The sequence below is a fragment of the Peromyscus maniculatus genome, chromosome 3, assembly GCF_049852395.1.
Source record: "Peromyscus maniculatus bairdii isolate BWxNUB_F1_BW_parent chromosome 3, HU_Pman_BW_mat_3.1, whole genome shotgun sequence".
Classification (NCBI taxonomy): Eukaryota; Metazoa; Chordata; class Mammalia; order Rodentia; family Cricetidae; genus Peromyscus; species Peromyscus maniculatus.
In genome coordinates this window covers 130,478,801-130,506,189 of record NC_134854.1, presented here as the reverse complement: position 1 = coordinate 130,506,189, position 27,389 = coordinate 130,478,801, and the positions used below count along the sequence as shown (strand labels likewise).

The 27,389-nt window shown below is 42.5% G+C and overlaps 1 protein-coding gene across 18 annotated transcripts in view; it reads right to left on the bottom strand.

The window, feature by feature from the left end:
- Positions 1–27,389, bottom strand: part of Itpr1 (inositol 1,4,5-trisphosphate receptor type 1) — a 343,419-nt gene that overhangs the window by 175,503 nt on the left and 140,527 nt on the right. For 10 of the 18 annotated variants that reach the window (XM_076567490.1, XM_076567491.1, XM_076567493.1 and 7 more), the window contains exons 9-17: positions 27,076–27,159; positions 26,827–26,973; positions 19,415–19,510; positions 17,792–17,836; positions 13,996–14,150; positions 6,171–6,270; positions 4,983–5,143; positions 4,499–4,640; positions 1,803–1,961 (exon numbers count right to left, since the gene is read on the bottom strand). In XM_076567490.1, coding sequence (XP_076423605.1) covers positions 1,803–1,961; positions 4,499–4,640; positions 4,983–5,143; positions 6,171–6,270; positions 13,996–14,150; positions 17,792–17,836; positions 19,415–19,510; positions 26,827–26,973; positions 27,076–27,159 — 1,089 coding nt within the window. The remainder of the gene's footprint in view (positions 1–1,802; positions 1,962–4,498; positions 4,641–4,982; positions 5,144–6,170; positions 6,271–13,995; positions 14,151–17,791; positions 17,837–19,414; positions 19,511–26,826; positions 26,974–27,075; positions 27,160–27,389) is intronic. The other 8 variants (XM_076567495.1, XM_076567498.1, XM_076567503.1 and 5 more) reach the window with 1 other exon arrangement.

Below are 27,389 nucleotides of genomic sequence, written 5' to 3'. Positions count from 1 at the left end.
ATCTGGTATGAATGTGTTGGAGGTAGACTTAAAAAAGTTTGCAGCCTGCTATCACAGTTGTTTCTAAAGCATTAGTAAACATTAGTATTATCTTCATGACAATGAAAGTCTTTAACTACAGAGAAAGCTTAAATTTAAAAACAAGACACAGTGGCAAACTTTAAGAAACACATTTGTACCCCAAGGAACAGAATGGTAACAACAGCAATCTGCACACCCTCAATGCTACATATGATGTTGATTGGCCTATCTTAGCACTATTGACGTGACGCTAGATCACTCTTTGTTGAGGAGGGATGCTCTAGGTGCTGCTGGGTATTTTCCAGTATCTCTGTTCCTACCCATTAGATGCCATGAGTGCTCCCAGGATGCAACATTCAGAAAGGTCTCCAGACACTGCGAAAAGTTCTTTATGGGACAGAATCACTGGGGTTGAGAATCAATGATCCATCAACACATCTCTCAGTGTCTTTAGAGTCCCCATGCTGTTTGTTACACCATCATTTCACAAGAGGAATGTGATCATATTTGTGTGTTTGTGTGTGTGTGTGTGTGTGTGTGTGTGTGTGTGTGTGAGTGTGTGTGTGTGTGAGAGAGAGAGAGAGAGAGAGACAGAGACAGAGACAGAGACAGAGAGAGAAACAAAGGAAGAGAGAGAAACAAAGAAAAAGAGAAATATATTTATGGATAAAATGCAATTCCATGTATAATATACACGTAGACATACAGTAACTCCGTTAGAACATCAACAAAAATGGTCTAGACCCACAGTCATGAAGAAGTAGCCTTCAATGGTAGAGGTCAAGAAAGGAGAGTAGGAGGAAAACAATTTTTCTATTTCTTTTTGTTGTTGTTGCTATTTTTTTTTGTTGTTGTTGTTGTTTTATTTTTCGAGACAGGGTTTCTCTGTGTAGTGTTGGTGCCTCTCCTGGATCTCACTTTGTAGACCAGGCTGGCCTCGAACTAACAGAGATCTGCCTGGCTCTGCCTCCCAAGTGCTGGGATCAAAGGTGTGTGCCACCACCACCCAGCACAATCTTTCTGTTTCTTAAACATGGAATCATTTCATGGTTAAGCCCTATGGGAACATGGCACCAAAACATCCTGTAGAGCTAGGGAAACGGCTCAGTGGGGTGGAGTGCTTCTTGCCCAAGCATGAGAACCTAATGTGAATGTCCAGCACCCACACAAAAAGCCAGACATTGCCATGGACACTTGTGACTCCAGCTCTGGGCTGGGGGAAGACAGAAGTTCACTAGAGCTTGCCAGTCAGCTGCAAGCACAGCTCCAGGTCCAGTGAGAGATCCTATCTCAGAGGAACAAGGAAGAGGGTGATGAAGCAGAATGCCTTATGCCCTCCTTTGACTTCCCCAGGCATGGGCGGGCACACTCACATATATGCACATATACCACACACACAGAGAATACGCACACATATACCACCACACACATGAATTGTAAATGTAACTCAAATCTCAGAAATATACATTTCACAGAAATGTGTTCACGGAAGGGATTTCTTGGTATCTCTTATATTTCTCATTTATAAAATTGACACCTGAAAATTACAAACATTTATAAGGAACTATGTGATGCTTCTCCAGTCTCCTTCTCAAGGATTCTGTGATACATGTTATTCCTGGACTTACCAATCATCCATTTCCTTTTTAGGGGCAAATTCCACAGTGCACTATTTTCTACCCATTAAATGCAAATGTACATATCACTTAAAAATCATGAGTAAAGCACATGAACTTCAGGGAGGAACCCAACAATCACTTCCTGTTCATCTTCATCCCCACCTGGTTCTTCCTGTAGTCTTGCTGTGAGTGTCTTAAGACCCTGTAGCAGAGTCGGCAGATGTGTCTGAAAGGAGCATGGCGCTGGTCCCCCAGCTCTTCCAGCCGAAGCATCGGCCCATCCCCACAGTCTGTGAAGGGGGCCTGTAACAGCTTGAAGATCTGTTTGTAAAAAGAAAAGAGTGGGCTGCCGTCACTGGGTGTTTTAAACTCTAGCCCCCCCTCCAGGAAGGGACACACCTACAGGAGTAGCAGGATTATATGGAAAGGTTTCTCTACTCAAACTCATCAAGACACTTGAAACCTACATCTGTCAATCAGCTGGGCTGGGCGTCCACACATTCAACCTACCTAGACCTCATTGGTCCTCACACACATGGTGGAGCATCATTTAGCAGAGTGCAGAGAGGGGATTTTAGGTCGGAATCATATACCTTTATGATTTCTGCCAGGGAAACAATCAAAACAGATTAGCACTGAACCCGGCACTAAAACTGAAGCTGTGAGGACTTGCTAAGCCAGGTTTCACAAACGTATACAGTCCAACTTTTGAACTCAGCTGTCTGTGCATGCCCACGCAGGTAGAGGCTGACCACAAACACTGAGCGGGCCTGCAACCCTAGAAGGAGATTCAGTGGGTTTCATAACAGTTTGGAAACTGTCTGGTTTCATAAGACTATCCAATCCTTTTCCTGTAAGGCAGTGTAACCTTGGCCACACCAAGCACAAGTCTTCACGAACAGGATGCAATTAGCCAACTTGCTTGTGGATTAGGCTATAAAAACAGCCATCATCTCGTAAAACTTTTGGAGTGCTTTCTGAAGGCTGCTGGATTTGGTGCCTCCCGGATTACAATCCTAGTAAGACCAAAATGAGTGTAATTCTTTGCTATCAGCTAGATTGATTTGATCTCAGGGAACACTGACTAACAGTACAGATCATGGCCAAAGGAAACGTGTTCTCTCACTGGGAAAACATAAAACATAGTATCTACAGTACTTAAGTATTGTGAGGATTAAAACAGACAGCAACTGCAAAGCTCTGAAGTACAGTGCCCTATGTAACTGACCAACACTGTTATAACCCCTCCCAGGATGGCTATTGTGGGACTGAACAAGGGCATTGCGCCAGAATTCTAATCTGGGATTCAACATAGGAAAGAAACATCTGGATGTAATTTATTGTTGGACTTCAAACCTTGTTGAAATATGAATTTTGTCTATCATGCCCAACAGGAAGAAGGATTTCCACATGCCAATTTCTCATGGAGAACTACGGGGCTTTGTAGCTAGTCTTTCTTCATTTGGGTCACCAGCACGTTCCAAGGAAACACTAAGCAGTTCTCCTGCAGCTTCAGAGAAGTACAAGGTGTGTATTCAGTGTGCTTCTTCCTCTACCTGGATTTGTCATGCTCCTCCCTCGAGTTTGTCTGTTTCTTTAACATTGCCAATACTCAGAATTTTTAAAGACCCTAGAAGCTCATGGTAAAGGCCTGGTCCCTGATGTAGCCATGTTGAGATGGGAGTCCTTTGGGAGGTGACTGGGTCATGAAGGCTCTGATCTAATTGAGTAGATTCAGCCACCAGCAGATTCACAGCTGAATAGGTTTCACAGAAGAGGCTTGGTCATAGGAGCAAGTTCTTCTCTGCTTCCTCCATGCAGAGGTGAGCAGCTTTGCCCCAGCACGTGCTCACCATGCACTGCACCAGAGGCCAAGAGTGACAGGGTTAGTGACCATGGCCCGAAACTCCAGAAACTGGGAGCCACAACAGACCATTTCTTTGTAAGATTATTTCCAGGTATTTTGTCACAGCAGCAGAAAGGTGACTCATACAAACCAAATGTCATCTAGGTATTTCTGTAAACTACTACTCTGTGTTTATGGAAATACTTAGAAGTGATCACTACAGATGTCCATAAGAGCTAATATAGGCCTTCTAGGCTTGTCAAAAACTGCAAATTCCCTAAACCTATGAAGTAACCATAAGGAACTATGGCACATTATATTATTTTTGAAGAACATAAAGGTGTCACCCGAACACTTCTTAGGATATCTAACACGTGAACACTCGCATGGCTCATGTTCAGCAAGTATGGTACCTATCAACTGGACTGGGGTAGTGAGCCATGAGAAGACATGGAAAGCCTTTCATATCTGAAAAGGCTACAAGCCACGTAACTCCAACTCGAAGGCAGCCTGAACAGGGCAAAGCATGATCAATTGAAGAGGGGTGGTTGCAAAGGATAAAGGAGGAACAGCGGATGAATAGGTGGAGCAGAACACTTGGGGGGCAATGAAAATATTCTCTGGATTTTTAGGGCATCGATACTGTGATAGTGCACACATACCAGTTTTTATCTGTCAAAAAACCAAACTGTGTACAACACCAAGAGAGGACCATAAACTATGGACCTTGAGTAATAGTGATGTATCAATCAATCTATGTTCATTGACTGCGATAAATGCTCTGTTCTGCTGCAGGATACTGACACTGTGGCAGGGGATACAGGAGGACACTCTCTTGCCACTTAAATTGGCTATGGACTTAAAAATACTCTAAGAAAGCAGTGTTTTTTAAACAAACAATAATACATAGTATACATCTTCTGGCTGAGAGTCATCCATGTCTCTTTGAATGAGCAGAGATCCCATGGGCTTCTCACAAGGCTAATCCTGAAGTATATCAAGGCTCACTGACCTGCTTGAGAATATTCTGTTCCCTCATCAGCTTCTGTCGCTCTCTGTTGGGCTTGGAGAAGACTACTTCAAGCACATCTTGGCCAGAGTTAGTTCCACCCGTGACAAAGTAAACCAAGTCTTCCAGCAGCTTAGTGACAGACCTGAGGAAAGCAGAGCTGGCTAAAGACAGTGTTCAAACTTCTGCAGGCTAAAAGCTTTTTCTAGAAAGGCTCAAGCTTCATGAACAAGGTAGACAGAAGAGCACCATTTAAATCACAGCTGAGACCAAGTGAGCTACATAACATGACTCTAAAACAAAACACGACACAGGGGAATATAAATACCCATTTCTGAGAATCATAATTGAGGCTGCCCATGAAAGCTCAGGCTTGCCACTCTCACACACAACTCTTCAGAGTCCTGATCTTCTTGCTCCCCAAGGGCTTTTGTAAGTCTAGCCACAGACAAGGACTGCTGTGCCAGCACCTACGGGAAGCCCTCACCTTCTTTCATTCTGGGTGATGGTGCCCTTTTCCAATTTCCCAGCAATGGAGCCCAGCACCTTGCTGGCATCATTGGCAAAGTCCAGGTCCCGAACCTCAGCAGGAGAAACAGGAACTATGGCGAATGCTTCCTTGTCCTCCTTCAGAGGAGAGGTACCGATCTGAAAGTCAAGGGAGTTGTTGTAGGATAATCTTGATTGGGAAAGTAAGACGTTAATCAAACGATTTGTTTACAGGATATTGGGCAATCCAAAGAACTTGGAGTTCTCTTGGCATCAGTATCAATTAGACATAGGAAACTTCTTGAAGGATGTTCTCCAAATAGTTCTGTGGGGACTGGTGAGGTAGTAAGGAAGGCTATTATATTTTTAAACATTTTTTTTTACATTTGCATTGTGTATGTTCACTGTGCATGGTACTTCTGTGTGAATATACACTGTGTGGTGAGAAAGGAAGAGAGCAGAAGAATATGAGGGTGAATACATCCAAAAGGAACAACTGTAATTTTATAGCTTCTTTATCACAGGGAAGATGTAAGGTTCTTATGATTAAGTAACGTTTTATTAATAGAGAAAAAGTAAATATGGAAAATGGCAATTCTTGACTCTACAGAACATAGAGACTGCACCATCCTTACAATTGTTCTATGAACCTGAACACACCCACAGGAGAAAAAAGAATTCCAAAAAGAAAAATCCCATGTGTACCCATGCTATATAAGCCTAGTGACTGGGGGAGAAAAGGAGGGATGGGAAATAGGGGTGGGGAAGTCTCTCTTAGATACATAAAGAATGCACATTCAATCACATATACTCTGAGGGGGAAAAATACTCAAGATGTGGGGGTGGGGGTGGGGGGCCAACCAGATACCAGTGTATTTCAAGGCACAAGCAAACACTCCCGTAGCCAAAATCATGCTAGACGTGAAATGCAGAGAATTACTCAACATTAATGGAATAAAATAAAGGCCTGTTTATTTTCACAGCCCTGACTGAGCTTGCTTCACCCAGATCCCTTGGAATAAAGTTTCTCATCACATCAAGTTTGGTCATGACTAGACTCTTACCAAAGCTAAAAGAAACACAACAACAGGGAAATTCTCCAAAGTTCCCTATCCCCCATCTGCCGTCAAAGGAACCCTTTCATCAGAGCAGGAGACCACAGGAGTCAGCCAAGTCCGGGACTTACCTTCAGCATCACAGGTTTCTCTTCCTCCTTGTCAATGGGAATGTTTGTGCTGTGAACCCAGGTGTTTGTGCACAGGTGTCTGAGACGGACATAGGAGTTCCTAAAGGGAAGCAATGAGAAACCTCAGACACAGGGACATTTGAGTTCCTCTATAGCCACTGGTCAACACACATTCTGTCAAAAGAGAGTGCGCAACCAAAAGAGTTCTCTGCTAGAGACACTGGACAGAATATACTTAGGAATATACTTATATTCCTGTCACCAATGTGTTTATAATAAAGAGTACTTCATAATGACTCTAAGGTTTTTGAAATATGTGATATTTCTAAAAGATACCCTGTGAATAAATACTACAAATGGTATGAGACAGAGCCACGGAACGGGGTATATGCTACTGAGTGTGTATTAGTACTTGTCACAACAGTTAATAACCAACTTTCAAAAGGCTCAATAAAGCAAAAAAAAAAAATGAGATCATAAAATTGCTAGAAGAAAAGATGAGTAAACATTTACTTGTCCTGGGGGGCAGAGAGAGCTTCCTGAAGCTCTGTAGTAAAGTACGAAGTGTAATTTTTTTTTTTTTTTTTTTTTGAGACAGGATTTCTCTATGTACAGTCCTGGCTGTCCTGGAACTCGCTTTGTAAACCAGGTTGTCCTAGACCTCCCTTCTGTAGACCAGGCTGGCCTCTAACTCACTGAGATCTGCCTGGCTCTGCCCCCCCAAGTGCTGGGATTAAAGGCATGCGCCACCACAGCCCAACAAAGTCTAAAATTTTAAAACAAAAAGAAGGTAAATTTGATTATATGGTCAAAAATTTTAATCTTTTGTAGAGAAAGTGTGTGTGAGGATGAGGGTGGGTGTGTGTGTGTGTGTGTGTGTGTGTGTGTGTGTGTGTGTGTGTGTGCGTGTGCGCGCGCTTGTGTTCATGGTTATCATGAACAAAGCTAAAAAATCAAAAGAACACACAAACTTTAAAAGTTACTGATCCATACACACAACAAATTCCTACAAATCAGCAATAAACATGATTAATTAAAATGCAACAAAGACATGGGCAATACTTTAATGATAAAATACAAGTTGTAGATAAACATTCAACTTAGTATGTAATTAATATAGAACAAACTTCTAATGTGGTTCTATCACATATTTAGGATCCCAAGGCTGTTAGCAGCTAGTACTTAGAAGAGCGTAGGAAAATGAATTCTCCTAAGCTTTTATGGTAGGTGTTTTCTTTTAGTGACAGGATGGCTCAAGGACCTTGACATTCTAGACACAAGTTATACCACTGAACTGCACTCAAAGCCCCATGCACTGGGGGGTCTGATGTAGTTGGGATAACATGATAAATGAAATACAAACACATGAACATAAATATCTTCCTTTATTTACAAACTCCAATTTTAGATTTTTCCAGAAGGAAAAACAGCACAGGTGCACTATGTGTTACAAAGATGTGCAGTCAAGTGTTATTTCAGAGACTAAAAACTGTACCATCTAATGGTCACAAAGACTTAGTCCATTACAGTATACATAATGTCAGTTTCTTAAAATGATAACAGATGATAATCACTTACTTGAAAACATATCTACAATACAGAATTCCATTAAGATCAACTCAAAGTAGCTCACAGTTCCATGTATGACAAATCACATGTTACATCTGTGCCCAGAAACCTGTTGGAACCTACGTGAACCCAGGATCTTAAGTGCAGCTGATTCCCTCTGAGGAGCTGAATTATATATACTTGCTACTTGCTTATTACTTTTTCTCTACCTGATAAATATCATTTTATGGTTATTTCTTTATATGGTGAACGAGCATCATGTTTAAGACATTTTTCACCTCTGCTTAACTTCTGAAATAGTAGAAAACAATGGAAGGAGTGTCACCCTTCAAGACAGGATGAGAGCACACCAAGCCAGCAGAAGCAACAGGAAAAAGCACAGTTAGGAGACAGTTGGGAGGACTCAGAAACATGAAAGATCCTGTTACAGAAAACTGAGATGACGTTGGACTGGGACTTTCAACACTGGCAGGCCAGAGGCTGATCACGTAAAGCGGAAGTCATTCAAAGTAAGAGTAATTTCGGACCAAGGCATGGCACATTCATGGAAGAGACCAAGCTAGACATGCACCTTGGTTTCCTTTGCTGTAACTGTCCTGAAGATTTCAAGGTCAGAAGAGGGAAACCCTTGTGTTATTTACTTTCACTAGCATGAACTAGACAATATGGACAAGATATTAAAGAGGGACATTTGCATTTTTTTCATTCTGAGTGAGATTGGTTCATTTTCTGTATTTTCAGCGTGTAACCAAAGCTTGGAGCGTACTTTTAGTTGGATAATTAATTTATTCCATAGATTCCTACAACAAATAATCCTAATCCTTAACTCAAAAGTCATGTTGTTGGGACAAGTACACAAGAGTCACACAAGTAGACATCCTTCCAATGCTCTTTAAAAATATCTAACTTATGCATACTGCAATTTTATTATCTGGTTCAATATATCCAGGATTGGTCATTATCCCTCTTATTTGGCTCTGAAGCACATTTTATCCACTGACTATTACAAAAGATGCATTTGCTGATACCACTGTGCACATGTTGAACTTTCTATACTGCAATCTGTAATAAGAAAAATACAGCACAATTTTAAAATGACTTATAGGTTAGCACACACAGTCATGGATGGCATCTTAATACTTCTGTGCTGTTTTATTTGGTTCTCATGTGTTCCTCCAACTGCCTTCCTCCACAGCAGAGTTTTAATATACAGAGAAAGGAATGGGTTACTCCCAAGGTCACTTAGATTCCATGTGATCAATGGATAAGAGGCCCTATTCTCTTCTGGCTCTGAGGATGCCAGCCAAGATCGAGAATGAAGAAAAAATGTCAAGGCAAAGATCCAGCAAGATCATAAATGAACACACTGGTAGACCATGCCAGAGCTATTAACCCCCAAGGCTGAATGTAAGTCCTTGCCTCGTTTCTGAGCTCAGAATCAGTTGGAGGACACCTGCTTACAAAGAAAGTTGACCAACAAGAAGCACTAATGAAGGCACAGAACACAGAAGAGGGGCTCCACCCAGCCAACACGACTTAGGCAGCTGACTAGAAACTTAAACTTTTCTTCTCCTGGGATTATGGGGATTTCCAAGGCACTGGGGAATATGGGCCAATGAGTTCCTGGTTCCCTCTTTGCCAAGGAATGCAATAAAGAAGGTTCTCATGGACAGTGTGATATGTTACATCGCATCTTTCAGCTCTTCACTAGTCCGACAATGTCTGTGCACAGGCTATCAATGTTACTTCCTTGTTTTCTGACATCCCAAGGAAAATTCACTTATCTTCAGAACTGTGAAAATGGAAAACATTTAAGCTGCAATGTTTTTGAGTTCTGCAGACTAGCACCTATTTACATAATAGACAGTCAAGGAAAAAGGAAGCTTTTAAAATGCAATACATCCTACCTCAAAATGTGTTTTAAAAAATTTCAAAATGAATAAAAAAAAAACCTAAGGGTAAACAATGAAAATGAATAAAACCTTGAAGAAAATATCACTACAAAATTTTATGGTCATAGTTTTTTTAGGTAAGAAGCCAAAAGCAGAATCAAATAAATTGAACCTGTTCAAGACACCATCAAAAACTGGAAAGACAGCATGCAAGAAGACATTTGCTTATCAGAGGTCAGATGTTTATATCTAGAAAACACAGCTCAATAATTAAAGGATGTATAACTAATAAAAATGACAAAGAATATGAGAAGATACAGACCTAAAAAGACAATCAACATGTTTGATCATCAGAGAAATGTAAATCCAATCCTCAATGAGATCTCACTTTACATTAATTAGATAACTCAAAAAAAATAGTGACAAATATTGGTGAGAACTGGAATCCTCACATACTTGCTTGATGGGAACAGAAGTAGTGTGTCTACTTTGAGAGACAACCTGTCAGCTCCTCAAAGGCTAAACACAAGATTACCCCATGGTGCAGCAACTCTGCTTCTAGATATGGACTCAAGAGAAATATGAGATCACAAAAATATGTAAGCAAACATTCATGAAGATATCAGTCATATACAGGCCAGAGTACAAACAACTAAATAGTCACCAGGTAATAAATGAGGGCCTACAATATAAAGTATGTATCACCCATAAAATAATAGATAATAAGACCAAAACAGAAAGACCAAAATAGATAATAAGACCAAAATAATAGATAAGACCAAATGGGAACAGGAGAGGGAGGGAGATAGGAAAGAGGAAGGGGTAGTAGTAGACTATAACTAAAACTGAAGATCTATGAAAAAGCCTTTTGGAAACCTGTCAGTCAGTAAGCTCATTTTGAAATCCAGCTAAAAAAATAGTTTGAATAGAATTATCCTGCACAAGAGGAGAATGTTGCTTCCAGAATCCTTGGGCTATTAAATAAACATTGCAATACAAGGCATAGGCTACCTCCCTGTGAGTTATTGGTAAAGAAAAGTCTCAGCGCTCTCTAAAGTAACACAAGTTATTGCCATTGCCCTTGGTTACCCAGGACAACCACATGGCAAGAACTTATTGTTGCCAGAGGGTGGTGGTGCATGCCTTTAATCCCAGCACTCGAGAGGCAGAGCCAGGCAGATCTCTGTGAGTTCGAGGCCAGCCTGGTCTACAGAGCAAGATCTGGGACAGGCACCAAAACTACACAGGGACAGGCACCAAAACTACACAGAGAAACCCTGTCTCAAACCCACCCCCACCCCCCAAAAAAGAACTTATTGCTAAAGATACTACATGATCTGGCTTCAGGACACAGGGAACTCAATCTCAACCCTACCAGGAGACAGTCTCCCTGCTAGCCACTTTCATGGTGACAGAAGGAACTTACTGTACAGGCTGCTAAGGGAGGAAAAGGTCTTACCCACTGCTGGACCCTTCATGTTACAGTACCAACCTGCCAGGCATGATATGCCCACTTGTGCAATACTGGCACAATATTCACAATTGTTATGGGTTAACTAACCAACTTCTGATTGGATTTGAGGTCCACTACACAGAAAAAAATTTCATGCCTTGTACTGTAACCCAGGTCAAAAGCTCATGCATAGTGAAGGCTGTCATAGGCCCTGGAGCAAAATCTGCTATTGCTATTCCACTAAATGGTCATGTGGTCAACATGCCTTCTAAATATTCATGCTTACACCCAGAGACCTACAATAGATGAACACTGCTCTCAACTTTGATCAGAGAAGCTTTTTTTGTGGTGAACAGAAGTCAATGGAAGAAGGCCTAAGTGGTCAGAATGCTGAGAATGAGAGACCGAATGTTCAGCCCTAAGTGGGATGTCTGTGATTAATCCTACCGCTACCAGGGCTCAGGGAATATCATAGGAGAGGAAGCAGAAAAAGAGCATACGGGCTGGAGAATCCAAAGGAGTGCTATAAAATGCAAACTTCTAGACATGGCATGTTCATTACATGCATGAACTCGGGCATCAGTGGTAACCCACACATGATTTATTCCAAAGGTAACTAAAATAACATGTTTTAGACCTAGAAGAAAGCTGTGCACACCTGTGGAGTTTTCCAGATAGACATCTCTAGCCTCCCTCAGATTCTCAAGTGGGGAACAAGCCAGCAGAGTTTAGTAACGAGCAAATCTGACTTGAGAGCCAAGGAAGGCCCTCCCACCTTGTAAGGTTCTCTATGGGACTGCCTTACACTTCGCCCTCTTAGAAGGCACAAGAATTGCAACAAGCACAAGTCAAGGATCCTAAATTCCGACAGCAATCACACGGGGGTGATGTTCTAGCTTCCTAGCCTTCCACATGCAGGAAAGGGGCAAAGCAGGCACAATGAAACACAAAGGCACACTCAGTGAGGGCATTCATGAAAACCCAATACACGCAGTGAGACATCTGCTACTCAATGCACAACTGAAGAGGGAGACGTAATGTCCAGACACTCTGTCTCAGTCATTTACCAATATGGGTTCTGCTACAGGACTCTAACTTGTGATACTTCACTTAAACTCTGAATCCCAATGTCTTTCTATAAAGGATGGATAATACCTAGCTCACAGGACTTCAGACATGATAAAATTATAAATTATGTATGGTATCTACTTAGCACTGTGCTTCAATGTACTTGGAAAACAATGGATGGTATAGTCATGAATAATATTGTTGTTGACTTTGTTAAGAACAGACTTTTGACAAGGTGTGTGTGTGTGTGCATACTTTTAATCCCAGTACTTGGGAGGCAGAGGCAGGAAGATCTATATGAGTTCCAGGCCAGCCAAGGAAACATTGTGGGACTCTGCCTCAAAATAAATAAGTGATAGATAGATAGATAGATAGATAGATAGATAGATAGATAGATAGATAGATAGACAGACAGACAGACAGCTTTGGGGGCCAATTAGGTGCATGGATCAATGCATAAAGCACGTACAGCACAAGAATGTAACTCTGAGAAGGTTGGAGCCATATCTCAGTGGTTAAGAACTACACCTGGCTTTGGTTCCCAGCACCCATGTGGTGGCTCACAACTGTCCGTAAATTCAGTGGGTACCAGGCATGCACATGGTATACAGATATTCATGCAGGCAAAAAAAAATCATACACATAAAATTAAAATAAACAACTCTAAAATAATTTTAAAGAAAAAGAATGGCATCTGAGTTTGATCCCTGCAACCTACAGAAAGGTTGTCCTCTGATCTCCATACTCACACAGTACATGCACACCCATATACACATATACACATCATGCATATATACACAATACTAAAAATTGTTTAAAGTGTGGCTCTTCTATTTACAATATGAAAATACATTCTTAGGCAACAAAATAGTTAACTTGAATAAAATACACAAAAAACACAGATCTAACTTTTTAATATTTTAAATAAACTTACTATGCACGGTGATTTTTAATTTTTAAAATTTTCTTTTCAATTATTTATCCAGTTAACTAAGAGATTATCTAGGTTTGGGGAAGGATAAAAAGATATTAAAATACTGAATTGCCTGAGGTATGTATTAATAACCTAAACAGCACTTTTAAATTTGTGTGTGTGTGTGTGTGTGTGTGTATGTGTGTGTGTGTGTGTGTGTGTGTGTTTAGTGTGTACAGTATGTGTGCCTGCATGAGTGTAGATGTCAAAGGACAACCTTGGATGTCAATTCTCACCTTCCACACCTTGCTTGAGACAGTCTCTTGCTCTCCACTGATACACCAGGCTACCAGCTCATAAGCTTCCAGGCACTCTCCTGTCTCTACCTCCCATCTTGTTAGAAAAGCACTGGGATTACAGATGCAGGTTGCTGCTTCAGCTTTACTGCAGTTCTAGGAACTCAAACTCAGGCCTTTAACTTGGATGCCAAGCATGTTATCTCCTGGGCCATCTCCCTAGCCCCTAGACAGTACTTTTAAGTAAAAAGTGTTGTGTGTATGTGTATGTGCACTTGCAGGAGTTTATGTGCCCACACAGGCTAGAAGATCCCATAAAACTGGAGTTACAGACAGCTGTGAGCCACCAGGTATGTGAGCCACCGGGTATGTGCTGGAACCAAACCTGGGTCCTTTGTGCTCTTAATCCATGAGCCAGCTCTCCAGGCTCATAAATACAGTACTTATTATCCACCCACCAAGAACTTACCATTGATGAGTCATACATAACTCAATGTCATGTAGGAACCAGCTTCACCGATTCCTTCAAAAGTGCTTCAAGAAAAGACCATGATGCTTTGCATTCCAAGAAACACATCCAGGCCATTAAGACCAGCCCTGATTTGTCTTGGAATAAGAAATTTTAAAATCATACCTTGGGACAAGGCTGTCACCTCCACGAAGAGTTGTGGGGTCTAGCTCAAAGATGGAGGAGATGTCATTGCCTTCGGGCACAGAGACCAGAGAGTATACCATTTTTTCTTGGGCATTTCTCAACCTGCTCCTAGATGCGTCCTGGTCAGGGTCCACCTGAGAACAAAAGGTAGCAGGTGAGGAGCTCTGTAGGTAAAAACCTCACCACCATCATTCCTCAGTCCACAGGAAGAAAAGAGAAACAAGAGTGTCAGCGGTTGGCAGGAGAAGGACCACAGACAGTCTCAGAGTAGCTCTTCAAGATAACCATCGGCCACTTGACCCAACACTATTTATTCTCAACTTCTTTGTGTTGTCGCTCAACATGTTCAAATGCTGTAAAGGGACAATGGCAGATGACTAGGGAAAGAGCTAGTGGGAACGAAGACCTTCACTCCATCCATGAGCAACAGCTGGGGAGCAGAGATGCACTTGAGGTAAACTTGACCTGTGAAACTAGTTATTTGTGATGGTACTAGTCTACAGAAATGGTTGTCTACCAAAAATATAACATGAGTATTTCCTAGAAGAAGAAATAAAATAAACCGGACTCCAAGTGTCCCTGAGTAATATTCCAGCACAGTTTGACAAGTCACTCTAGCCCTGAAGAACACACTGGTCACTGATTAAGAATGCTGATGATAAAGCAAAGGACCGCTAATACTACAGTGGGATTTGGTTGAAATGAAAGAAAATCCTCCACAGTAAAACCTGATGAACAATGATGAAGGTATTTTGAGCAACACTAAGGACACATTCTCATCTCCAAAGCAAAGTCCATGTGCCAGAGATGTTAGCCAGTGCGCTTAGCCTGAATGCCTGCTCCAATGGGCTCTGTAATTGCTTTCAGCTCAGTGACCTCACATGCAATTCTTTTCAATGCCTGACATCCCTAGTGTGACCACATGCCCTGCATCTGCTGGGAAAACATGATTTCCTCATCCCTGGCTTGCTTCTCTCTGGCTGAAACATCACCTCCTTCCCAAATACATAGAAGAAGACAACACCAGGAATACTCAGCAATCAAGAACAGGAAGTCAAGTCAAAGGAAAAGGAAAGAACGTGAGAAAACTCAGCTCCACAAGGCTGAGATCTACCTTCTGTTCCCATCCATCCATCCATCCATCCATCCATCCATCCATCCATCCATCAGTAAATGAAAGTTCTTTTAGTCTTATATAGATCTGTAACATCAGCTAACTGGAGAGGCTGGGGGTTGGGTGGGGTTGTGGTGGTATCTGATCCCAGTGGTTCAAGACTAGCCTTAACAATATAGTAAGACCCTGTCTCAAAACACAAACCACAAATAAACATCCAATTAAGAAGTTCTCTTAATACCCTATAATAAACAAATCTTAGGCCTTTTATTCTTGCTATGCTAAAGGAACATCTGGAGCAAGACCACTCTGTCCCTTTGGTTCTGGAGAGAAAACTTGGACATCTGTTCTCTCCTAACTCTTGTCCCCTGAAGTGTTCACAAAGTCTGAACCAGCTATGACTCAGGGCTTGGTTACAGGCAGTGACAGTTCAGAGGCAGCAGCAGATCTAGAGGAAAACTGTGGCTTCAATAACGCTTTCTCTATCTAGGCCAGGAACCCAGAAGCAGAGTCCTCGGTGCACAGTCGGCATACGCCACCTAGTGGGTAGAGAGGCACACATGCAAGGGGGAGCAGAGAAACAAGCCTCAGGTTGGCCTTTTACTCTCTCTGGGATCAGGCAAATAACCACTGATTTTGGAAGCACCTAACTAGGCTAGTTAGGTCTAACGTTTCACTGATGCCAACCTCCAGGAAAACCAAGAGCAGGTGAGAAAAGGGTATTTTTACACGGGCTTATCTGACTCTAGACTCCCCATTCTCACTCCCAAGCTAAAGATACAATGAAGGAAGCAGGGCCCTCTCAAAGCTAATACTTGCCTACGGAAACCCATGCTGTGCTTCCAACCTCTTGGGTGCAAGGAAAACCCTCTCTACACACCCATCCTCCAGGTGCAGACCAAGTCCCAGCAACTGCGGGACCATCAGAGCAATGCCACCTTGATCTACATGCAGCCTGCTGGTGTAACAATGGCATGGGGAAGTTCGAGACTCAGAAAGACCCCGAGATACGTCATGTTAGGACCACTCACCAAGGCCTTTCCTAACTCTTGTGATATCAAGATGACGAGCTGGATATGAGCACACTGAAGTCCCTACTGATGTCCTGCGACCTGAAAATATTGCTTGTTTAGAGGAGGAAAGTGAGGCTCAGGGAAGGAAAGTTTTAAAAAAAAAAAGCTTGTCAGTGATCAGGCTGGTACTTAAATGAAGGTCTTTCTTTCTTCCCTCCTTCCTGGGCTTGTGATCTCAGCACTTTATCTTACTTTGAGAATTACTGTCTTCCTTCCTACACAGAACCCGAAGGAGCAGTGTCATCCCCATAGCACCAATGGTTCACCAGGACATCTTCTTCCCCTCAAATGAGCCATAGCTTGATATTCATGCCAAGGGCCAGACTCCCTTGGTGATACCTCAGCTGGCAGCACTGAGACCACACACGGTGGTTTCCTCTCTCAAATAAAGAATGTCCAAGAATAAGAAATGTCAAACAAGAAGATAAAGGCAGGCCAAGGGTTCAGACTAGCAGGGAACTGGAATAGGTCTGTTTTCCAAGCCGGATGAGCTGTGGAAGACAAGCCTTCCAAATGCTTGTAGAAGTAAAGGTGATAGAAAGGCCAAGGGAAGGAGATGAGGCCCAGGTACTCAGTGGGACACAGTGAGAGGAGGAGATGGCCCTAGTAAACCTACGTAGTCACAGCCAGAAGTCCTCAGCCATGATGGCCCAGTTTCTTTCAACGCCAACCTTCTACCCCAACATAACTGGAAGGTTAACCATTTAACACAAGATTCACGCACCTTCGTTTTTAGTTATCTCCATCTCACTTCCCCTCTTTGATGTGCCATTTCAAATTTTAATAGAAAAGCAAGTACCCTCAAGACTATCTACTATACCAACCACTGAGAACAGCACATGCACTCACAGATCAACAGACAGCAACTGTCTGGCATTTTGTTTGGTCTGCATTCAGCACAATCAAGCACTCCACAAACAGAACCATTTTGTGGATGTTCTTATGTCCATGAAACACGACCACTGCCTTCTTCAGCCCCTAGCCAGGTACACTTGTACCCCAAGCATACACAAATCAATATTAATTGGTCAGGATTTCTTTAAAGCTAAATCCATTTTGAACTGAAATTCCAAATCACGTCAGAACCTAAAGCCCATTTCTGACTTTGTGAAAAGCAAGGTTAGAGGTCCACCTGACTGTCATCTGAGGACATGCATACAAGGCCTCGCATCATGTGTTAACTCTGAAGTTGAAAGGATACTATTCACTACCATTTCAAAATCTAGATGAGTCACAGGTCAAGGTCAACAGCATTAAGGCAACTGTTTGTAAGAGGCCAAGTTTCACAAGGACCAAGGCCATTTCTCCCACCCAGAAATATTCCAAGAGATACTATGCACTTCTCCAGCTTAGAGTAGACTCTTGACTGAACATACAGGAAAAGCATTAAAACCAGCAGGGTCTAGACCAATCAGGCCACAGGATGTCAGACACAACTTCCTTTAAGAGATGCACAGGACAAGATCTTGTTCTAAGTCTTCCCCTTCCCCAACACTCAAAGGCCACTTGACAATTTCTTAAATGGGGCTCCAGGTTATTTGGCCTCAGCCTACCAGAGAAAGACAGGAAGGCTCTTGCCTATACTTACTGAGGGCTGAAACTCCAGGCATTCTTCCTCAAAGTCAGGGTCTACCTGATGAAAAAGAATCATTAGGAAATTAAAACATCCATTGCTTTCTCAGGGACCAGGACCCATGTGCAGGAGATGTCAATACCTGCAGCCATCCTTGATCAGCTAAGAACGTGTCCCTTCCCTCTAGTCACAGAACCAGCATGCCACAGCACCAACACAAGTTACACAGTTACAATACACACAGGATAATCCACCAGTCACTAGCAGACAGTTCAGCTCCGAGTAGAGACAAGGAAAACACAACAGATTCACTAGGGGAGCAACGGTACAGGCCTACAATAAAGATAACGTCAACACACAGTCATTGATAACCCTGCTTACTTTAGATGACAGAAAAAAGAGGAAACAGAAGGCCTCTTGAAAGAGCTACATTTACCGTAAGACATAACAGATAAGACAACCACCCTTAATCTTTAACCACATAATCACAGGTTTTCAAAGCTGCTTGGCGGGGTCTCTTCCTCCCCAAGACTCCATTTTAAATGTCAACTTCGACTTCTTCATGTTTGGTTTCTAAGTATTTCAAAATCATCAGTTTGTACAAGTATCAGACACTCTAGGTGGTTTACAAATTGAGATTGCAAATTCCTAGGGCCAGTGCCAGAAGCAGTACTGATAACCTACAGAAATCCTTGGAAATCCTGGGCCAGTGGTACCAGTCAACAGTGGGGTCTTTTGATGTACTACTAGAATCTGAATATGACTCTATGCATATCTTTCATTAGATCAGAGTAAAACTCAACAGATGCTCCACAGCAGGATGCTCCTTAATTTAATACAAAATTAAAATGGAAATTCCTTCCTTTCTTCAAAAAGCTTTCATAAGCTAGATCCAGTGGCTTACACTTGAGAGTCTCAGTGTTGGGAGGCTGAGACAGGAGGATAGAGAATTCAAAGCCAGCCTGGGCTACAGAGTGAGACCATGACTCAAAAAATAATTTGAGAGACAGGCACATAGTAGCACATGCCTTTAACCCCAGCACTTGGAAGGCGGAGGTAAGTAGATCTCTGTGAGTTCAAGGTCAGCCTGGTCTACATAGTAGTTTCCAGGCAAGGAAGAACTATACAGTGAGGCCTCAACTCAAAAAAAAAAAAAAAAAAAAAAAGTTAATGATTCCTGATACTCTTATAAGGTTGATGACACGTATGTCTCCCACTACACCCCGGGAAATCAGATTTCTCTATGAACTTCTCTAGTTCCCCATGCATTCCAATGCTTCTGATTTATATACCATGTGTCCGGTGCAGACAAGTATCAGGCACTTGTGTCAGGAGTGGGGTTGGTAGATAAGTATAAGCAAAGCAGCATACGACAACAAAAACGGAAAATCACCCTACAAACCTACACACCCGTCTCCCTACTTCTGGATCAGGATGCCCCTGTCAAGTCCCACAAAATGTTAGTACGTCACTTGTAATTTTCCTTTTCTATGAGACAGAAGGAAACAGAAAGGCAGCAGGAAAAGCATGGTGGCTGAGTACTCCCTTGAGCTTCCGGGCGTCCAGTGGCTAGGTAAGTGAAGAAAGATAATCACAGCGAATTCACTTTCCAAGAGAAAACCACGTGCAGCTACTTACCTCTGCTGCCAAGTAATGCCCTGTAGCCAGGTGCTTAAAGCGGAAGAGGCTGTTCCAGTACCCAGCTCCACCCCGGCATGGGTCGTGCTGGACTACCTGCAAGAGGAAAGATAGTTAATGGGTGTGGAAGAGCTGTCAGCCCACGTTGGGATGGCACTGAACTGGAGACGTCACAAGTCACAGTTCACTGGTGGTGTTTTCAAGCATGGGGGGCATTCAGCACCTTTCTACAAAGCTATGCCAAGCTTCGGGATGGAATATCTCAATTTAGAGACGTAGAATCATTAAAATGTTGTTTCTCCATAAAAGGGATTGTCTCGTAGTTAACACACAACGATTGGAATAAGAACTGCAATGCCATTTAAATCGTCTGCCTTAATACTAATGAAATAATAAGACTCCATTGCTACTTGTGTATATGGGTGTGCATGTGTGTGTGCATGTGCACATTCATCTTGTGTTTGCACATAGCCAGAGATTCACTTCAGGTATCTTGTTCTATTGCCTTCCCTGAACCTGGAGCCTAACATTTTGGCTAGACTGGCTTAAGGCTGAGGTTAGGGTATGCACCACTACATCCAGCTCTTATGTGGAAGTGGGGATCCAAACCCATGGCAAGTGCTGAGCCATTTCCCTTACCCCAGGAATAAAGATACTCAAATTGAACCACATAAAATGCACAAGTTGATAAAACAGAATTTCAGAGCTCTTTCCCATACATGCACTTGTGTAGTGCAACAACACATTTGCAGATCTGTGCTTTGAAATGTGAGAGAGAGGAGAGTCTGGGACAATTTACCATGAAACTTTCAGCTTCTAGCCATAAGAATGCAACTGACATATGTAATCATTGTGCTGTGGCATACAGATGACATCACCATAGTAAAGAGGAAAACTGGGAAGGATTATGATACAAATGTATTTGTTAGACAGGAAGTGGTGTGTCTCTGTGGTCTCTTGGAGCAGGCGCAGCAGCCCAATGATGGTATACATAAGCACAGGCTCATGGGGTAAAGGAGAAGATCAGAGCTGGGGAGGAAGAGCGCTGGAGATATAATTCGATACACAGAGAAAGTGCCAGAAATTTGCATAAGTTTTGGCCTAATATCAAATCACCAATACCTAAAGACCCTTTAAGATCCTCCAAAATGATTAAGATGGGCATAGGAGTATAGTTCAGTGGCAGAGCACTTGCCTGGCACACACAAAGCCCAAGGTTCATTCCCCAGCTACACACCCACACCCATGCACATGTATGTACACATGAAAGTGCCTCACATACACACACACCTGGAACTTTAATATACCCCGAGCTTTCAAGGGGCTAGGAATGGTTTTGATGGGCAAACTTTGGCAGAGAGATCCTGTGGAACCATGTTGAGCATTTATCATTAATAATGGAGCCTCAAACATAGACTACCTTGACCTAGAAATGCATGAAAATGAACCTCCACAGGACTAAACTGATTCACAGGAATGTGACTCCAACAAAACAAAACTCCTTTTTTCCTAAAAAGAACAGCAAATCAGATATACCCAATAAAGTTACACTGCTGCTTCTACCAAAGAATTACAAAGTCCTACACGGTAAAGCAATAAGGAGGTGACCCATTAACTCAGTTAGATGACATCAAAGATGCAGTTTATGTCAGGTCAGTTGTTGATCAAAGCAGAAAAACGTATCTGAGAAATAATAACCCCAATCTCATTGACAAATACCCATATAGTCAAGAAGCTAAAGAACTCTGAAAGGGTAAAGCACACACATGCGCATATGCACATACAAAAGACCACCACAGTTAGACTGAGACACTGTACATAGGGAACAAAGATTTAAAAACCACTGTACTCACATCACAAGCAATATAAACAAAAACCCAACAAAACTACTTTTTGGAAATGAAAGCCCCACGGAGAAACCAGAACCATGACACACTGATGGAATTAATAATGTGCAGGCACTTTAGGAGGCAGCCTGGGTACTCTAGATAGGTCCCACTTAAGCCTATCACCCACGATTCTACTCTTGAGACATGAAAATACTTGCACACAAAAATTAGCACATAAATGTTCATAGTTACAGTCTTCATGGGAGCCAAAAAGTGAAAATGATCCCAAAGTTGTCAAAAGATAAGTAAATACATAAAAAGGTAAACCCATATAATGGAATATTTCTTGGGTGTAAGGAAATAAAGGACTCATGTGTGCCAATACAGTTGAACTCTGAAGACAGTATTTGCTACATCTTAATGTGTACATCCCTCGATTCCTATGTTGACATCTAACCCTCAAAGCTCAGAGCCTTATGAAGGGAATCTATACTCTCACACAAGACTCCAGAGAGCTTCCTAATTCACTGTGTCATGTGATGACATTTAGAAATCAATTTCCCATATTGTTATAGCAGCCTGAACTGCAGTGAAACATTCCACTCTGCAAAGGAAGCCATATACAAGAATGGTTTACAGGGTTGTCGATGGAAGAAGCTGATTCCATCCCAGGGAAGTGGGATGTGGTGGGGGCTGGGGAAGTGAAGAGTGACTGCTAATGGGGATGGGTTTCCTTGGAGATGATTAAAAAAAAAAACACCTCTAAAATTTAAAGGGCTATTAGTTCCACCGTCCTCCGAATCTATTAAAAATTACTGAATTTGTCAGTGCGACTATGCGGTGTATGAACTGCACTCCAATAAAGCTGTTAATTAAAAGAAGGAAAAACACTTTAAAATGAAGGTAAAACAAAGGTATTTTCACACAAATGAGAATTCATCCATGGCAGACCTGCACTACAACAAACCAGGGGAGTTCTTCGGCAGGAAGCAATCCTCGATACAAACTTGGATCTCTGTGAAAGAACACAGAGCTTAGGATGGTAACTGTGCAAGCAAGCATGGAAGACCTCTGTGGGATCCTGATGTGCTCCTGATGGCATGGCTTTGAAACGTAAGCGACTGCTTCCCTGGGTGTCCAAACATTTCGGCTTCCCTGAGCCACACTAAGCAAGGGGCGCCAGCCCACAGCCTGCAGGGTGCAAGGGCACACATACACTTATATGAAGATGTAAGGGCTACTAGTTAGACACCCCTGGGAGCAAGGCAAATAATAAAATGACGTGATGTTTATGATCCATGTAGAAATAAAATATATGACCATAACAACCCAAGGAACAATAAGGAGGAAACGGAAGGAAAGTTTTATAACATGTGACTATTATAACATGTTAACTAAAGCTAATTAAACCTAGGTGGCTATGCCAATACATAATGAGAATCTCAAGAGCTCTTTAAAATTTGTTTTTGAAATTTTATGTGTATGAGTGTTTTGCCTAATTGTATTTCTGTGTACCATGTGCATGCAATGCCCAGGATGGGCCAGAAGAGGGCATCAGAGACCCTGGGAATGGAGTTACAGATCTTTGTTAGCTGCCTTGTGAGTGCTGAGAATTGAACTTTGGTTCTCTAGAAGAGCAGCCAGTCTCTTCTCTCAGACTACAGCTAGATCTATTTTTTTTTTAATCTATATAATACCTAGTGTTGTTTTCCGTCTTTTTTTGTTGTTGTTGTTTTGTTTTTCAAGACAGGGTTTCTCTGTGTAGCTTTGCACCTTTCCTGGAACTCACTTTGTAGCCCAGGCTGGCCTTGAACTCACAGAGATCCACCTGCCTCTGCCTCCCAAGTGCTGGGATTAAAGGCTTGTGCCACCACCACCTGACGTTATTTTCCTTCTTTTACTTTGAAGGAACACTTAAGTTTGCAGTAAGATAAAAAACAATTTAAAGAGAGACTAAACATTTTCATATGAAATGCAGAAAAAATAAATAAATAGAAACCTGGCAGGAGACAGCTTTTGATGGAGTAAGAAATCAATAGCTGGTTGTCCTCAGAGGAAAAAAAGTAAATGCTCTCGAGTGGACTTTCAAGTTAAATCCCCTTGGAAAATTATCATCTTTTTTATTCGTCTCAATCAATTTTGAATGAGGAAGGCTTGGCCAACCGCTTTTATGGCCCTGGAGTGAAATGCCCTGACCTCTGTAGGCTTGCACATTTCTTTCAACTTATGTTCAAGCAGGGCTAAACTCTGCTTATAAAATGTCAACTAGGCAAAAATATCCTGTCCACTGAAAAAAGGCTCAATGGAAGTGGTTAAGCCAAGGAAATGATGGTCTTTTTTTCCTGTTTCCTACATGTTTAGTTGTTCCTTACTTTGCATTTACCACTTGCAGTTAACCTGGGGAGACTGCTGCCCTAGCTGCCTCCTCCATCTTCTGCCTCTTCCTCTCCTGCCTCCTCCTGCTCTCTGCTTCCCTCCCACTCCCTGACTTCCTCTCCTGCATCCTCCTCTCTGCTTTCCTCCTCCACACCCTGACTTCCTCTTCCTGCCTCCTCCTGTTTCCCTTGACTCCCTGACTTCCTCTCCTGCCTCCTCCTCTCTGCTTCCCTCTCCCACTCCCTGACTTCCTCTTCCTGCCTCCTCCTCTCTGCTTTCCTCCTCCACTCCCTGACTTCACTTTCTTCTCCCTCTGACACTGTTTTGAATGCAAAGGAAAAACGAACAAAAACCTCACTAGGGTGGGAAAAAGGAGGATATCAGGGACAAAGAAAAAGTTCAAGCTCTCAAGGAGTTTATAATCCAACTGGATTGACTGGCCCTAAACAAATGTGAACAACAGCCAGAGAACAAATGCTACAGATGTGGAGAGGAGAAGGCAAAGAAAACAGAGGAAGAGTTCACCAAAACAAGGTAGATGGATATGGATTGACAGACGGATGATGGACAGATAGAAAACAGAGGTGTGTTCTCATCATAGCAACTCAGCAAATTATCTACACAATGCCAAGATGAGCCTATTTTTTAATCCAGGTAAAAGGAAAGGAAGAGGATTTTTAAGTGAGCAAAGTATTTGAGCAGACTTTCTACCAGAAAAGATGCCCAGGCAATAAAGAGCACAAAGAACATGAGCAGCATCACCACTGGGAGAGGGGGGCAGAAGGAGAGTCACCTTCACATCTACATTAATGGTTAACATGGAAAAAAATGATCATAATCAACGCTCATGGTTGAATTTGTACACATTCTTTCCACTTCAGAAAACCGTTGGGCAATTTCAATCTTGTTCTCAGTTTTCTTTATGTTCTGATTTAGGTCAGGGTGTCTACAGGTAGTCCAGCTTGACCTTGTACTCATGGCAATCCTTGGCTCCCAAATACTAGAAATAGAGGAATGTCACCACACCCAGATTGGGACCGGCAATTTCTTATGTTAAATGTTACCCAATATAGGCTCCAATTATTCCACTTGTATGCAGGTGAACACATGAAAGCTTACGTCTAAGCACAAATGGCCCTGAAGCTTGATTTAACAGCTCCCAATTAGAAACCACTCAAATGCCATCAACAAATGGCAGATCTGCAAGCTACACAGGATGTGGACAACAGAACATCATGAGGGCAAGACAAAGAAATGGACTGTCTGAAGTACACAACGACACAGACCCAATGAGGACTGCCTAGTTTAAAGGCTGCTCTGTGATATTCAAGAGGCTGGCTACCTATTGGGGGCCACCTATCCAGGAGAACATGCTGAGGGACTTTTAAGGGGCTACTTTTCTTCTGGTTCTTAATCCAGATGCTGGCTCCTTGGCTGAGTAGACGTGTAAACAAACACAGAATTTTGTGTTTATGACTTGGGTATTTTGCTGGTTTTGTCTTGATTTCAATCAAGATGTGACACAATTGTGGCCAGATGGAGGGAGAAGGGAGAAAGTTGACAAATAGAGAAAGAAATGCAACCACTCAGAGGGAGATTTCGAGAAGGCAGGACAGCTCTGCCTTTCTTCATGCTCTCCGTATCTCTATAATCAAACATGCAAATACATTTTTTTCTTGGTCTTACAAGCCTGTTCCTCAGGACAGAATTACCATCTTCTGTAAGGAGCATGCTGACTTTGCTGTCACTCAAAACACCTCTGCATACTTCTTCCCTGCTTGTGAGTGACATTCCCAATGCCCTGCAGTCTTGACAGGTGACATTTGAGGCTCTGGTCTCTAATGAGTTCATCTTCCCATGTCCATACTGGGTTGCCCCCAAAGCCAGGTTAGTCAATATTATGCCAAGGCTGTCTTGTATCATGTTTCCAGTTCTATGCCTTTCTCTTACATGACATGACCTAATCTACTTATCTCCCTTCCAAAATGCAGATCTAATAAATACAAGCTAAGATGCTAACTCTTTCAGTCTTTTAAATTATTTCGACAATTTAATGCATGCACTCAATACATCCATTCTGTTTACTCCCTCCACCTGACTCTCTTATCTACCTCCCTTCACTATCAGCTCTCACCCCCTCTCCTCTACCTTCCCCTTTCCCAGATTGTGACTTTAGTTTTTGTTTTGTGACGCATTTTAACCAGGGCCATTTGGGCGACCAGTAGATTGAAACCACCCATTGCCATTTAGGAAATGTTCATCCTCACCCAATTAGCTCATCCTCTCTTACCAAAACCTCCAGAGCACTCCTGTCACTCGGCCATGCTGCTGTATGTCTGCTATCCGGATGCTTATTTCTTTTCATTTTTGAGAAATTCATGCATGAGAGTACTGAAATTACATGGTTTCCCTCCACCCTCTAAGTCTTCTCTTGTCCCTCCATTCTTGTCAAATCCATGGGCTCGTATATTATTATTGTTATTAGTATTAGTATTATTTGAACCTGCTGAGTCAATTCAATGTTGCTCATAGGTATAAATGCTTAGGGCTTGATCTCTTAGGAGGGGGTAACCTATCAGGGGGCTTGTCCCTGGAGAAGACAATTCCTGTCTCTGCAGCCACTGTTTTCCTGCAGTTCTTGGGGTGTGGTCTTTTGAGGTTCCCTTCCATCCACAGAGGTAGGTCAACTGGTGATGTCATTTTTTTTCAGGTCTTGTTTAGGTAATCATATTGTCAGATTTCATGAGTACAGCTTCCCCCTCATATGTAGAAGATACTATCTCACAACTTAATTTGTGTCCCAGTACCAGTACCGGAGTCACGTATTTATCAATGTCAGGTGGATTATTTGGTTGAATAATATTGTGACAGATAAACAAGCAAGAGAAAGGGAAAAGAAAAACAACAGAAGAGGAAAGGAGAAAGTAAGAAACAGCCATTTCTGATGACTCAAGAATGTGTGTAGATGTTGTCTTTCTCCATAAGGCCATGCAACATCCATCCGGTACGTCATGGCGTGCTTGCTTTCCTGGGCCATCTCTACTTGCTTTTATAAAATCTGGATATGATTTAGAAACACATCTGTACAGAGGTTTACATCCAAACTCCAGCACCTACATCCCCAGCCCCCCCACCCCACCCCACCCCATCATCCCCCCCACCCGCCCCTCATGGCCCACTCCTTTACCTCCACAGCCTCCTCCTTACCTCCACCTCCCACAGGGCTTTGGAGCTGGTGGCCGATGTGGCTGACTGTCGGCCAGTGGTCCTCAGGAAGACATGCTGCTTCTTCCTGTGCTCATCACATGTGAGAAACTTCTCTTGCTCGGCATGGAAGAGCCTCACCACATCGCCCTGTACGTCAGTGCAAGATAAGAGTAAGGGGAAAACGAGTTTGGAACACCACCAACCTGCAGCCCTGAGAAAAGCAGAGTGCCCCCAAAGCATCCAACTTACTCCCTTTAAAATGTCATCTTTGTTATCGCTCCATTTCATGAAAAGGACTATTTTCCAGCTTGTGTTGCAGTTGACGGAGTTGACCTAGAAAGCAAATCAAAGTTAATTTTTCACATAGCTCCTAGAATAGCTATGTCATCCAGTCCCAGAGTTCCTCACTGCAACCAGGAAGGCCAGCTGGGCTCTTGTTCTAGTTCAGAAGGCTATACTGTCCCTGCATGATCACCTGTCTGAACGCATGGTCCTCAGCTGGATGAGCTGTTTTGGCAGAATTTGGAACCTTTAAGAGGAGGGACCTAGCTTCAGGAAGGAGA